Source organism: Ambystoma mexicanum, chromosome 12 (assembly GCF_040938575.1).
Source record: "Ambystoma mexicanum isolate Mex_15411 chromosome 12, UKY_AmexF1_1, whole genome shotgun sequence".
Lineage (NCBI taxonomy): Eukaryota > Metazoa > Chordata > Amphibia > Caudata > Ambystomatidae > Ambystoma > Ambystoma mexicanum.
Genome location: NC_090936.1, coordinates 872,556,440 through 872,570,204, shown reverse-complemented (window position 1 = coordinate 872,570,204; position 13,765 = coordinate 872,556,440). Strand labels below are relative to the sequence as shown.

The 13,765-nt window shown below is 46.1% G+C and overlaps 1 protein-coding gene across 2 annotated transcripts in view; it reads left to right on the top strand.

The window, feature by feature from the left end:
• NR1H4 (nuclear receptor subfamily 1 group H member 4) overlaps positions 1-13,765 on the top strand; it is a 570,288-nt gene that overhangs the window by 327,215 nt on the left and 229,308 nt on the right. For both annotated transcript variants that reach the window (XM_069629349.1, XM_069629350.1), the window contains exon 3: positions 9,373-9,513. In XM_069629349.1, coding sequence (XP_069485450.1) covers positions 9,373-9,513 — 141 coding nt within the window. The remainder of the gene's footprint in view (positions 1-9,372; positions 9,514-13,765) is intronic.

Below are 13,765 nucleotides of genomic sequence, written 5' to 3'. Positions count from 1 at the left end.
GGGTCCGCACCAGAGGGGGCGGAGAGGGGGGGCCCCCCGCGTAGCGCCAAGCACCCACCTTCCTGCCCGTAGGTGGGCGAGACCGCCGCCTCCCAGGAGACGTCAGGGGATCAGGTCCGGATTAGCGGCCATCTAGTGGCGTGGTCTCGGTGATTTCGGGGGGGCGGGCTGCGTCCCTCAAGGCGCCCCCCGGACGGTGTTGCCGGCGGCTCCCGCCGCGGAGCACGCAAGGCCGCAGCCGGCAGGGGCGAAGCCCGCAGGGTCCAAGGGATCAGGCCGGGAGGCGGTGTCCGTGTGGGGGGGGCAGGAGGCCCCCGAGCGCTGCGCACAGGCAGACCAGTCGCGCCAGCCCCAGCCAGGGAACGGTCCACGGGAGCCTCGGCAATCAGTCCCGGCGGCAGGGGAGGCCTCGGATGGGCGCGGAAGGCGGCGCACAGGTGACGGGCGCCGGGACGCCACGCGAGCCGGAGGTCGCAGCGGCCGCGGCAAGGCCGTGGGGGAGAACCCGCTCCGGCGGGGCCCGCGCGGCTCCCAGGGTCCGATTCAGCCCGGGATTTCGGGTGGGTGTCGAGGACGGCTCCTGCTTTCAAATCGCAGCAATTGCTGCAGTTGCGAGTGCGGATTAGCACCGATGCGATGAGGATTCCGGTGGACTGCGACGGAGCTCTCGAGCTAAGCAGCCATTTTCGTTGGCTGCTCAACAGCGCCCCCTCAGAATGCTATTTTTAAATGAGCTGGCATGGCGACTCATTTAACTGAGCTGTCATACCGTATGTGGCATTCTTGGCCTCTTTGATTGAGTGATATAGAGAACATTGTCTCCTAATCTCTCTGTCAAAGTGCTCCCATGAAAAATGCTTCTGCTCATTTAAACCTCGAATGAAGTTAGCAGAAGCAGGGTCCATGGTAAAGTGAAATAATCTCCCATTTAGGGTCTTGGGGATTTCAAGTGTCTGAAATATTTCAGTTACATTCTTGATATGTTCTTCTATCGATATATCTGGATCCTTTTTGAATGGTTTGATTAAAGTCTTGATAGACTTCATTATGTTTAGTGTATTGCATGATATATTGCATGATGGATCACTTTGACCCCCCCCCTCACTCTGCTCTGGGTAGGCAGACTCAGTCTCGAGCACTAGAGAGCAGCTAGCTCTTTCTGAGTGAACAGCTGGCAAATTTCCCAGACTGTGGCTGCATTCAGCCTCAGTGAGAGTAATGCCCTGATGTCCATGGGGCAAGAACAGCTCTACACTCCTAACAACCCTGACACCCGAATGTTGCCACCTCTTCTCCCTACACTGTGCTTGGAGACACCGTCTTTCACCATACAGTGCAGAATTGTCTCTCCTCAATTTGGCGATTTCCTCATTTAATTCTGCAATTTGCATTTTAAAATTATCAACTGATTCCATTATTTTATCATTCTCATCCCTAAGCCTACCAATCTAATTATCCATTGCCTGTAATTCTTTAGATGATTGAGTACCACTCTTTCTGAGTGCCTATACCTCTGCAAGTGCTAGGTCTCTAGCTTTTCTAACACCATCCAAAACAGTTTTTAAATGCACAATCTCTTCCTTAGTCTCCGAAAACTGTTTCTCTTTCTGTGCCAATCATGAACTTGCATCATCATATTGGACCTGCAGGCAGTGCTTACCCTGGTTCAATTTCTCTTCCAATCTCAACATTTCCTCCTACATCACTGCCAAATCTGTGTGCAAGGCTGCAGTTACCAAACTGTCCTTCACTCTCAGTTAAACTAACTTATGTAGAGTAAACCAGGTCTTTGCAACCAGGCGGTTTAGACAATGTATCTGTTCTTTCCAATCACCTGAATTAAAAAGCCTCAACATACACATTTGTAGCACACTTCCATCAGCAAACAATTCTTCAGGAATTTACTTATCATTCTAAGAAGTTATTAGTTCCCGCCAACTGGCCAGTGTGTCAGCAGACCATGTTGCCAGAGCACACATTTCCATCCCTGCAAAAGTGCAAAGATCAGTAATCCCAATTTCAGTCATATTGTAGTGCACTAATGTCCACCCTATGCCACTGCAGTAAATGCCTTGTCAAAACACAGTCCAAGTGCACTTGTACAAATAAGAGAGAAAGAAAGTAAGAATAGATTTTAAAATGCACCCAGCACCATCACCGTTCTAATGAAAATAAATCAACCAGTAGAGAAAAACAAACTGGAATTCAGAGTTCACCAGCACCACACAAAAGACCATGTTTAGCAATTGTACTAACCAAAGAACACTGGCATCTCCACCAAAAATATGTAGAATTATATACCTCTGCTTACCTTCAACAGGTTGCTACGGCCACCTGCAAATACATGCAATAATGTGCCTATCTCTTGTTTGCTAAAGCATGCGTCTAAACATGGGGAAATAGCATCCTCTTATTTTCCTTTATTCGGGTCCTTTCTAGTTACAATTGCCAGACCTAGCATAGGGCGGTGCACACTAATTTTACCACAGACGGTTTATTGGTTTTCCTAAAAAAACTGTCAGAGTATATTTACAAGGCCACACGAACAATGGACCAGCATGCCTACTTGTGTTAGCATGGATTTTTATATGCAGTTTCAAAATCTCAGCTTAGTTATGTTATGTTATGTTATTTTGCACTTATATAGCGCCTTATATACCATTGATATGGTCTGAAGGCGCTGGTAGGTTGAACGCCCTTGGGAACCGAAGTTCAGATCAGTAGAGAGAGTAGAGAGAGTCAAAAGGTGCGTGTGAGCACCGGATATGTGTGCAGCTCGTGCGGTCTTCGTGTGATAGCTGCTTCTTAGCGATAGGTGTGGTGGTTAAGAGTTCAGGAGAATGTGTTCGTTCTGGCAGGATTTATCCAGAATGGATGTGGCTGCGTTAGGCCTGAGGAGAACGGCTGGCTGGGGGGGGTGAAACCAGCAGTGTTTACTTAGAGTGATGTGGAGTAAGCGGCAGATGTTGGTATGAGAACAGCTATACCGAATGGTGTCATAGTATCTCTGCGTTCTAGTTGAGTGGTGATGTAAAGGAGAGAGTAAGCGTGGTGGTGTGATATGATGGGTTATATGCTCTTTCAAACGTTCTCTGCATTCCAGACTATACTATATACGTCATGCAATTCTATGTGCTCCAGTCCATTCCGTGCACACCTATCTGCTCCATGCACCCACGTCTGGTCTATACACTCTGGTCTGCTGCACGCACTCATGCATTCTGACCCGCCCCGCCCCGCGCGCTCTAGTCCACCCCGCGCGTTCCGGTTCGCCCCGCGCATTCCAGTCTGCCCCACGGATGCACTCTTGTCCGCCCCACGCATGCACACTTGTCCACTTCACGCATGCACTCTTGTATGCCCCACGCATGCACTCTTGTATGTCCCACATATGCACTCTTGTCTGCCCCACGCATGCACTCTTGTCTGCCCCACGCATGCACTCTTGTCTGCCCCACGCATGCTCTCTTGTCTGCCCCATGCAAGCGCTTTTGTCTGGCCCATGCTATACGCATTCAGCAGCTCTTCGAACTCATCCTTTCTACGCACTCATCAGTACTGGATGCAATCCGCGCCAGTTTGTTCTACGTACTCGGCCACTCTACGCAACACATCCGTTCACTCTGGACACTCGTTCGCTCCAGGCACTCATTCGCTCCAGGTACTCATCTGCTTTTTGCCCCCTCTACGCACTCATTCTCCTCTACGCACTCATCCCCCTCCACGCACTCATGCCCTCCATGCACTCATGCGCTCCACGCACTCAGGCGCTCCAAACACTCATGCGCTCCACACACTCATCCGCTCCATACACTCATCCGTTCCATACACTCATCCTTTCCATACACTCATCCGTTCCATACACTCATCCGCTCCATACTCTCATCCGCTCCATACACTCTTCCTCTCCATACACTCTTCCGCTCCATACACTCTTCCGCTCCATACGTTCATCCGCTCTCTGTTTTTGCTACAGATCGGGCATTAAATAGGATGCAGTTCACGTCGGCAGACGAGGTTGGTCTCGGGGCTGGGGCGGAGAGGGGTAGTGGCGGAGTGAGTAGAAGCTGGGGAGGGAGAGGGTGGGTGATGATCGGTGGAAAGAGTGGGCGGGCAGAAGGACTGGCGGGCTTCGGGCGGGATTGGGTGGCTGCGTGAGTTGGGATGATTGGATTTGGTTCGGGGGATTTTAAGGTGGGGTGTGGGCGGTTAGGAGTTTCCATTCCAGTTGATGAGAAGTCGAGGGAGACGGGTTTCAGGGCAGGGGAAGCTACGGGGGACGGAGGTGACTGGGGGAAAGTGGAGGTGGGTCGGGACAGGGGAGGCAAGGAGTGCTGAGAGATTGAGGGGGACCAGGTGTGATTCCTCTTTAGTTTCCTTGTTGCGATTGGAGTATGAGAGAGGGAAGGGGGATCAGAGGGGGAGAGGGATGCGGCTTCGGTTCTTGCTAGGGCTAGGCGTGCAGTTTTTAGGGACGGGAAGGGGTGTGTTCGGGGGGGGAGGTGGTGGGGGTTTGTGGGCAGGGCGAGAGGTGGATGCTTGCTGGGCAAGATGGCCCGCTAAGATAGTGAGGGGAGAGGGCGTGGTTAACGTGGGCTGGCCGGTGGTGGGGTTCAGGGTGGAGTGGTATTAGGGTGGTTGCCTCGCCATCGTGCCCCTCTGGCTTGGTGTTTGGAGAGTGGAATGGTAGGGAGTGCAAAGGATGGTGGGGTGGTTTGGGGCAGAAGGTACACCGGGAAGTGAGGGCAGTCCACGGTGGTCGTTTCCAACAGACTCTGTTGGAGTGGGTGCACTCATGCTTAGTACGAGCTGTTAGGTGTGGTCTCAATTGAAACTTAAGTTTATTGGGCTTTATAGTTTATAGATATTAGGCTGTTTTGGGATGTAGCTAGACCCTAGGCTATGCAAGTTAGGCATTCTATTTAGTTGTAGCTACAGCATAGTTACGCAGTTGGTAGAGTTTCCTTCGTGGGCTGGCATTCCTCCAATAAGCTGGAATATGTGTAGGCTATTTAAGGAGAAGTTGAATGTAGCAACGCTCCAGGTATGGTTTTGGTTGGACTTTTAGGTGGAGTTTAGGAGGGCTTTCTGATTGTAGTTCTAAATTCAGTGGGAGCTCGCTGTTAGGTACACTTCCAAGTTCAATTTGACTGTTGGGTGCACTTCTGGCTTCAACTGTACACGGAGATGATGTACTGCTAAGTGTACTGCCAAGTGTTCTATGTGAGAATAGGAGGGGAACAATTTTACAATACCCCGTAACGGTTGGGGAGGAGCTTGTTTAATAACAAATTAATTAGCCTGCTTCACATTTGTTCAGTATTCAAAAGAGTTCCTTCTGTTTACCGTTACTTTGTTACAGTTTACAATGTTACAGTTTAGATTCCTAGCCTCGGACAGAGGGTGGTTACAATGTAACAGTGAACCCACCGGGGCTGGCTAGCATGTCCGTTTCTCCTCGCTGCCTCCAGGTCTTCTGCATCTGTTTCCCCCTGCGGCCCGGCCAACTCTTCCTTGCTTTTTCCCGAAGCTCCGTGTCTGCCAATACTAGAGCTCTCCTGGCTCCCACAGCGATATGGAGCTCGTCTGCTCTCAGTGCTGGGCTGAAATTGGGAAACACTATGAGTAGGTACGCTTTCAGCTGTGCGACCTCTGTAGCTGAACACTCGTGTCCTGAAGACCCTCTTAGGACTAGCATTTACTACGCACACCTCTGTGGTCCTGTCGTCTCAGCTCACAACTGAGTTCTGCTTCTGATGCCACATGGAGGTAGGAAGACTACTCCACCTTCTACTGCTGCTCTGATTCACCTTCTTCTTCGCCATGGCCTGAAACTGAGGGGGCTTTTTATGCCTCCCAGTCTCCCTCAGGTGTGGTCCATTAGTCCTTATTGACTGTGACTTGTAGTCCTGTGTCTCTGCAATCCTCGTCCTCAACCCAGTACCCTGGGAATTCTGGGACTTGAAGTCCACAAAGTCAAATTCAGCTTTTTCTAGGAATTTATCTGACCAACTTCATTATTCTCCTTATACATACTTCTCAGAGGAGTTCCGGAAGGATTCCATGACGCGTTTGTTTTACAGGCAAAGGGGATTTCTTATGGGTTACATTGATACCACTAAAAGACTCCTCTTCCTTATTTCTCTGGGACTTCTAGAGGTTTTCAATTCTATTAATGTCAGAAACGTGTATACTCCTAATACATGACAGGTTAAAATTGTATTCACCCTCATTATGACAATCAATTTGAGAAAATGAAAGCTTTCTCTGACAGCAAGCCGCTGCATATTCTGGTATCATGGATATTCCCTTCTTTGATAAAAGTAAATACTGCATCTCATCCCACAAAGTTCTCCTGTTCCCCAGGGGCCCTTCTGCTCCCAGGTGATCATCCCAGCTAACACGGCCCCCAGGGTTAGGATCACGAAGCGTCTGGCTTTCCCTGCCCCCCTGGGAGGAGACTTTAGGTAGGGTTCTTATGAGGACTCATCACATTGCCCTACACCCAAGTGCAAAGAATTCCTCTTAACCCACTACTATTTCCCATTTGGTACTCATATTTATCTCCAAATGATGAGGAGGACTGGAATGGCCGCTCAATTGGCACCGCAGTACATTAATCTATTCATTGCACAACTAGAAAATGATTTCCTTGCCATCTGTGACTGCATACCACTAAGATATCTTCGCTACATTGACAATATCCTCCTTATTTGGACCACTGGGAAATAGGATACTTTAAGCTTCTGAAGAAGATTCAATGAGTTCCATGCAACAATCATCAACCTCAAACTCTCCTACTCTCCTGTAAAAGTGCATTTCCCTGAGACCATCATAACAATAAATGATGGTTTGCTACAGAACACAGTGTATCACAAACCAACAGATCGTTCAAGCTATTTGTAAAGAGTGACAGCTTCCACCAAGCATACACAAAGCATGCCACGATATTCCACAATGCATTCAGCTACTACCAAATATTCTCAGACACAATAGACCAGGATAAAAACATACAAGCTTTCCGATCCGACTTCCTTAACCTTTGATGCAACTTCAGAATTGTAGGCAGACAGATCCACGGTGTAACAAGGATTCCTGGCAGCAATCTCCTCGAATGCAGAACAAATGGGGCACAAAATTGAGTGCCTCTGGCTGTCACTTACAATCTAGAGTTGGAATACCTTGACGAGATTGCTCGAGAATTACAACCCATTGTGGAATATGACAAACAACAGTGTGAATACTCCCTGGGAAATGCTGCCCCTTGCATTCAGACACCCAGTCAATCTCAAAGAAATGATGATAAGAAACAATTTACATCCACATCACGCACAACATTGAACACATCCATGCACAAGCAAAGGATTCTTAACACGGGACAGGATTCCAAAAAACAGTCAGTTTCACGTGTGCATCCAGCAGTGATGTTTATCTGATTTTGTGTATGAAAGGCGCCCTGGAGGCCACTAAATTGAGGAAACTGGCAAACAACTGCATGCGTGGATGAATCTCTACAAAGGCAAAACTTTGAGAGGCGAGGTAAGGACATGCCCATTAGTGAGCACCTTTTGGAACCAAATGACACCCTTGATGACTTTGAACTTGCAATGCTGAAAGGTAACTTTAGGACAGAAAATGCAAAAACACATAGGAATACAAATGCATGCAAACTTTCAATACACTGGAAAATAGTTTGAACAAACATCACGGCTTCATGAGTCAATATCTCAAATAACAAATTGCCATGATTGTTACCCAGGAAAGACCAGAGGTCGAAACAGATAGACCTGATGTTTCAAATAGCATTTTATGTGCCTCTTTACTGACACTTGCCTGACACAAACACAACCCCATCTGCTTCTCAGAGGCAATGTCCTGTTGTTGGACTCACTCCAATCCAAGCCCTCCCAGTGCTTTACTAGATATGCACCACAAGCTTCCCAGAGTCTGGTGCGTGTTCCTGTTCCATGTCAGATAGTTTTTTTCAGATGTAGAGAAGCACACTCTCAATACAGCATTACACTTTTCATGCCAGCCTTCACAAGCCAAAGGCCCAAACAATGACTGTTGTTCACCAACACTATTGGCCTTCCAGAAGCACGAGCCCAACGCATGGATAACTGTGCCACTATTAATCTTGCTAAGAGATCAGCACGACAAATGGTTGGCTCTATTTAAGTCTGGTCAGCCGTTTAGTGGCTATACTGAAAATGTGTCCACAGCTGAATCATTTTCTAAATCCAATTATCCCTCTGAGAGCGGCCAAGCAGTATTTCATTCTCTTGCCGCATGTCACTTTCATTGCCCCATTTAAATCTTTGATACTGGAATGCATTGGGGAACCTCTGAAGTGTAAGGCTTTTTGTGAAGGCAACACAAATCAGAATCAGACAGGATCAGATAGGACATTAAAAAAGGTGAGTACTTAAACTGCCCTGCTGTTTCAAAAGCCTTATTCTTACTGTGCCTGATGAAATAATCTGATGATTACGAAAGCTTGCAAATAAAGGACCTTGTTAGCCTAATGACTGTATCATCCTGTTTTCTTTGATTCAGTGATTTAACATGCTGAGAGCTGCATGTAGTGGCAGCATATGAGAATGTAACATATTAGATGCTGTGCAGCAAAACCGAAGAACCAAAAGCTTTTTCTTCCTTTTGTTTGGCAATTAAATCAATCTCCCTCCTGCTAGCCTGTTGTTTCTTCTGAACTTCTGGTCCCTCGGTCATCCAGAGCCAGTAGAGTGGCAAGTGAGGTCTTCCTTTGCGTTTTGGTAAATATGTTGACTCTCTTTTAACTGCAACTCAGGTTTAAGACTTGTCATTGGTTATGATGCACACAAATCAAAGATGTGTGATTTGTGCCAATTCATCCTTTATAAATGTTATCTAATGCCATGAAAAGTCATTTCAGATTAGTATAATATATACACACTCACACATAAATACATACTTACATATATATTGGTGGCATCTCTCCTTCCACCATGGTCAGGAGGTGCCCAGTAGCAAGCCCGATTCTAGGCTTCTAATCCTTCTCTTGTGGGAAAACGTTGGGTTTAGTTCCTTTTGATGTGCTTTCCAGCCTGTCATGCCAGTGACAGCGCCTTGTGCCCAGAAGCATCTGCATGCATTGCAGAGTTATCTGTGGTGTCATTTGAGATGTTCAGTGCTGATCCACTAGCCCTCATTGGAAAGATGAGAACATACACCAAATAATTTTGCAGTTTAACATATGCTGATGCATGGTCCCCCCTGAAAAGTGGCACAGTAAATCGGAGTACAGATTGTAATGCAATATTTCTGCACTTTCTATAATCAGTACATGCATCTGTTAGCACCATTTCAAATATCCAAATATTATTTTCACAGGTTTTTTTAGAAGAAGTATCACTAAGAATGCTGTTTACAAGTGTAAAAATGAAGGAAACTGTGAAATGGATATGTACATGAGGAGAAAGTGCCAAGAATGTCGCTTACGCAAATGCAAAGAGATGGGCATGTTAGCTGAATGTAAGTATATTGGCACCATGCAAAACACCTATTCAATAAAAAGCATACCAGATGTATTGAAATGTATGCCGTACAAGCCATTAGGAACCTTTTTCCTTTATGAATGTTGAACCCTCCTGCTATGAGTTGAGTTCAAGTCACGGCATTGTGGAATTCATAACTGCTATCGTTTTGTCTGTCAGGTATGTTGTGGGTCGCTTTGGAGAGTGGGAACCTGGTTTTCATCTAGCTTCCCCTTGCCGCCATCTGCAACGCATGTCTTTGGTGACACTGCAGAGAGGGAACAGGAATGCGGATGATGAGGTATACAAAACCTAACATTGTGGATGAGTAGCTCTAGGAGTTCAGGGTAACATGAAAGGCAACTCGAGCTTCACCTTATCTGTTAGATGCCACTGGGAACCTCTAAAAGGATTATAGACTGAAAGTTGCTAGCTACACATGTATAATTCTATAAGTGTTTTACCTATCAGACCTTTTCTCATTCAAGCTGCTTGTAGTTTCATGGTTTTATTTTGTATTGAGCACATGGTCATTGCATACAAATTCGTCACGCAAACTGGGGGAATTGCAAACAGTCAGAATTCTGCAGAGAAGCACGAGGCCCCAGAGGTGTTGGCATTTTCTTTTATTAATATGCCATAGTAATTGATCACTATGCACTAAGTACTTTTGTGGGGCCGCATTCTTGTAACCCTGAATCATGCCTTCATCCATGTCCTTCACAGCGCCTCGATGCCTGAGGGCTGTAGTGCGCTTTATAAATATAAAAATAAATAAATAAAAATAAATAGTCAATACATTGACTTTTCATATATAACCAGCATAGACATACTCATCAAAGAACATGTCTTGACCATTTAAAATCATTATAACAGAAAGAGAAATAAAAGAAATACAAGTTCCTACTAGTCCGCAGGGATAATCATTGTGCAAATCTAGAAATTTAAGTACTTTTACAAGTTCATGCGACAGAGAGGTTTCATGCCCTGAGGACAGTCGGTACCGAAGTCCATCGTCTGAAACCAGTCCAGGGAATCTACAAATCGACCAAATGCAGAAGTCATAGTTTCTCTTAGCCCTTGACATTCGATGATAATCTGAAAGAGAGACTTTTGATGACCTTACCCTAGATTTACAAGCTAAAATTCCCCCAGTTGGAAGAACACTTAACCGGAACCTTAAAAGGGCTCTTCTTCCTCAACCATCTAGAAATCTAATCAAATAATTAAGCAGCACCCCTCTCGGCTTATCCAACACAGAAAGACGACCATGAAGCTTTGAGTTTTGCATTCTGGCAAGTGTTCCAATACAATCTATTTCATTTACCAGCCTTTTCATTTTTTCTGGATTTAATATAGTGCAGTTGCAGCTGGAAGGGAGCAACTCCACCTGGGGGATATCACGTCATAGTGGAAAGACCTCGGATTTGCTCCAGTTGATCTTATACCCTGCCATTGGGCCATATTCCTGCAGGAGGTACCGGACCCTTGGAAGGGAGGCCGGGCATCTACTGGCATACAGCAACAAGTCATCTGCATTAAAGGAGACCCGGTGCTTGTCTGTTCCCCGCTTAATGCCTAACCAATCTGGATCAGTATGCAGTTTGACAGCGAGTGGTTCTATGGACAGAGTGTATAAGAGGGGTGAAAGTGGGCATCCTTGATGTGTACCTGATTGGAGATTGAACGGGGGGGATGTTATGTCATTTGTGACCACTGATGCTGTAGGTTCAGTATATAATAGATGAATAAAATTAATAAATGAGACCAGAAAGCCATATTCCATCAGGACCAAGAACATAAATACCCATTGGACTTCATCAAAAGTTTTTTAAGCGTCAACGGCCAGGATGGTGTCTCCCGGGTCATCGGCAAGAATGTGTAACAGCCTGATTATATTGTCCTCTGAGTGCCTAGTTCAGATGAAGCCTGTCTGATCTTTATGCATCAAAGATGGCAAAATCTCTTCCATCCTTTCTACCAAACACTTAATTAGCGATATTGGGCAATACGAGCTGCACTTGTCTGGATCGCGCAATTTTTTATGAAATTCCACTGTATTTGCTGCTAGCATTGTCTGTGGTAACCGTCCACGACCCCTCACTTCTGCGAATTCGGTTTCTAATTTAGGCACCAGAATGTCCACCATGACTATGTAAAAGTCAATGGGAATTCCGTCTGGCCTGGAGGCCATGCCCAGGGAAAGTGATTGAATCACGCTGTAAATTTCCACTGCAGTGACGGGGGCATTAAGACCATCCCGCTGAGCACCAGAGATCTTGGCCAGGAGAATGGACCCTAAGAAGCTGCACATGTTCCAGTCTGTAGACAGTCTGTAGACGGTCTGTAGACAGCTCGGAGGCCGTGTATAGCTCCTGAAGTATTCCGCAAACCAAGCATTCATTTGTTCATCTCGCGTAAGGAGGGTTCTGAGAGAGTCGCGTATAGAGGCAATCGTTTGTAAGACACTCTACACTATTCACCACTACCCTTTGATTGTTTATTAGCCGGCTTTGTTTTCCCTCATCCAGTGCAGTTCCTATTCCACTCCGCACTTGGTCCACTACAGATCTCATGTACATTCTCAAGCGTTTTGTATTTTTTCCATGATTGTTATTTTTGTTCTTTTTCTTCCTTATCCGCTCCTTTCTTTTCATCTTACCTACCAAATTTGTATTATCAGTCTGGACCATATCAGAGACTACTTGACTCACCACAACTCCCCCATGGGCTGGCAGAGGATCAAGGCCACCATTTTGTTGTAGGTTGGATAAAGGGATTTTCCCTCGACATTCTTGACCCCAGCCAACTTTAGGCACTTGAGGAGTCCTCAGCGCTTTCTCTTTGGCATTGACAGCAAGCATATTATCTGGGACACCTCCCAGCCCTACCACTGACGCAATCTGTGTTACATTCTTAATCAGGTGGTTCATAAGTAAGCAGTGGTGTGTCTCCATGGTATTCCCTAAACTTTCCACTTTCCAATTCAAATCTTCAAGAGAAGTTGAATTTTTTGTTTAATTAAGTTCTTATTAAGCTGTTTTCCCATCATGTAGTCCAACATACTAATCATTAGCTTTATTTTCCTTGTCTGTAATACATTTGCTGTGTTAAGGATTTCAATCGGGTGACACACACCAGACCAGGAATCTTGGTTTTAGCCTAAGAGGTAGCGTGCAATTGGAATGTTTTCTCTTTATTTTATGCAAATTCAAATTGAGATGGCACACAGCCTGTCTCACACCCCCTTTTACAAATACCCCTGTAAAACAGAGCGAGATACCCACCAACGGCCCATAGGTCAGTGCTCACCCTCTAGTACCTTTAAGACAAGATAGCTGCACCACATGAGGGATGGGGGTGCAGGATTCACTTACTCCAACACGACTCAATAATGAGGACTCAGTAATTTGGCAGAGGGAAGTCCGTTTAATGACAAGTACATCAAACAGGGAAGCAGTTGGGAATCAGCATCGTTGCGATCACCTGTCTCACTCCGACTTCCTCGAACTTCAGTTGAACAGCAATTTTTATACACAAAACTCATCATCATTGACGTCTAATTCTAAAAAGCTCTCATGCAATATAATTGGTTAGGAAAGGTAACTTAAATATAGGTGCTATATCTGTATATGATAATGGAGCATGCAAATTAGATAACTCTTATCGGGTGGGCGTCTACACCCCTCCCTCTACATCACACGTGATAGACGTCACTGCAAATACGACGCCCTATTGGTTCTACTATCTATAGGACCCTAGATAACTTGGTCCATTGTGATTGGGCAGGTTACACCCCTAGACATAAATTTCCACTTTAAATAGCAGCATGCAGACTGGACACCCAAGTGCCTAGTGTCCCAAGATTCACCCGGCCTCCCTTCCATCAATCAGTATCTTAGGGCTATGTGTCAATTAGTTGGCTGGGCATGGCCTCGAAACTGTAGCCACTTATCTGGAGAAGTTATGGCACCCTTGGATCTGGGTGACATCAGACATTGGTAATTCTTTGCGCCTTTCTTGGTCACATGTCTGTTCACCATGAATCTGCTTCAGTTTCCAGCTTTTAGTGTATTTAATTATGTTTCGGCCTCGCCACCGGCATGGGCTTCCCTTGACATTCATGGGGCAGGCTAGTATGCTCTGAAGTTTCGATTCCTGTTAGCTGACGCTCTCCTCCCTTTCTCTGGTTGACCTCGATTTCCCAGGCATGAGCTGCTCTTTGTTGAGTTTCGATTCTGCTTCTTCTC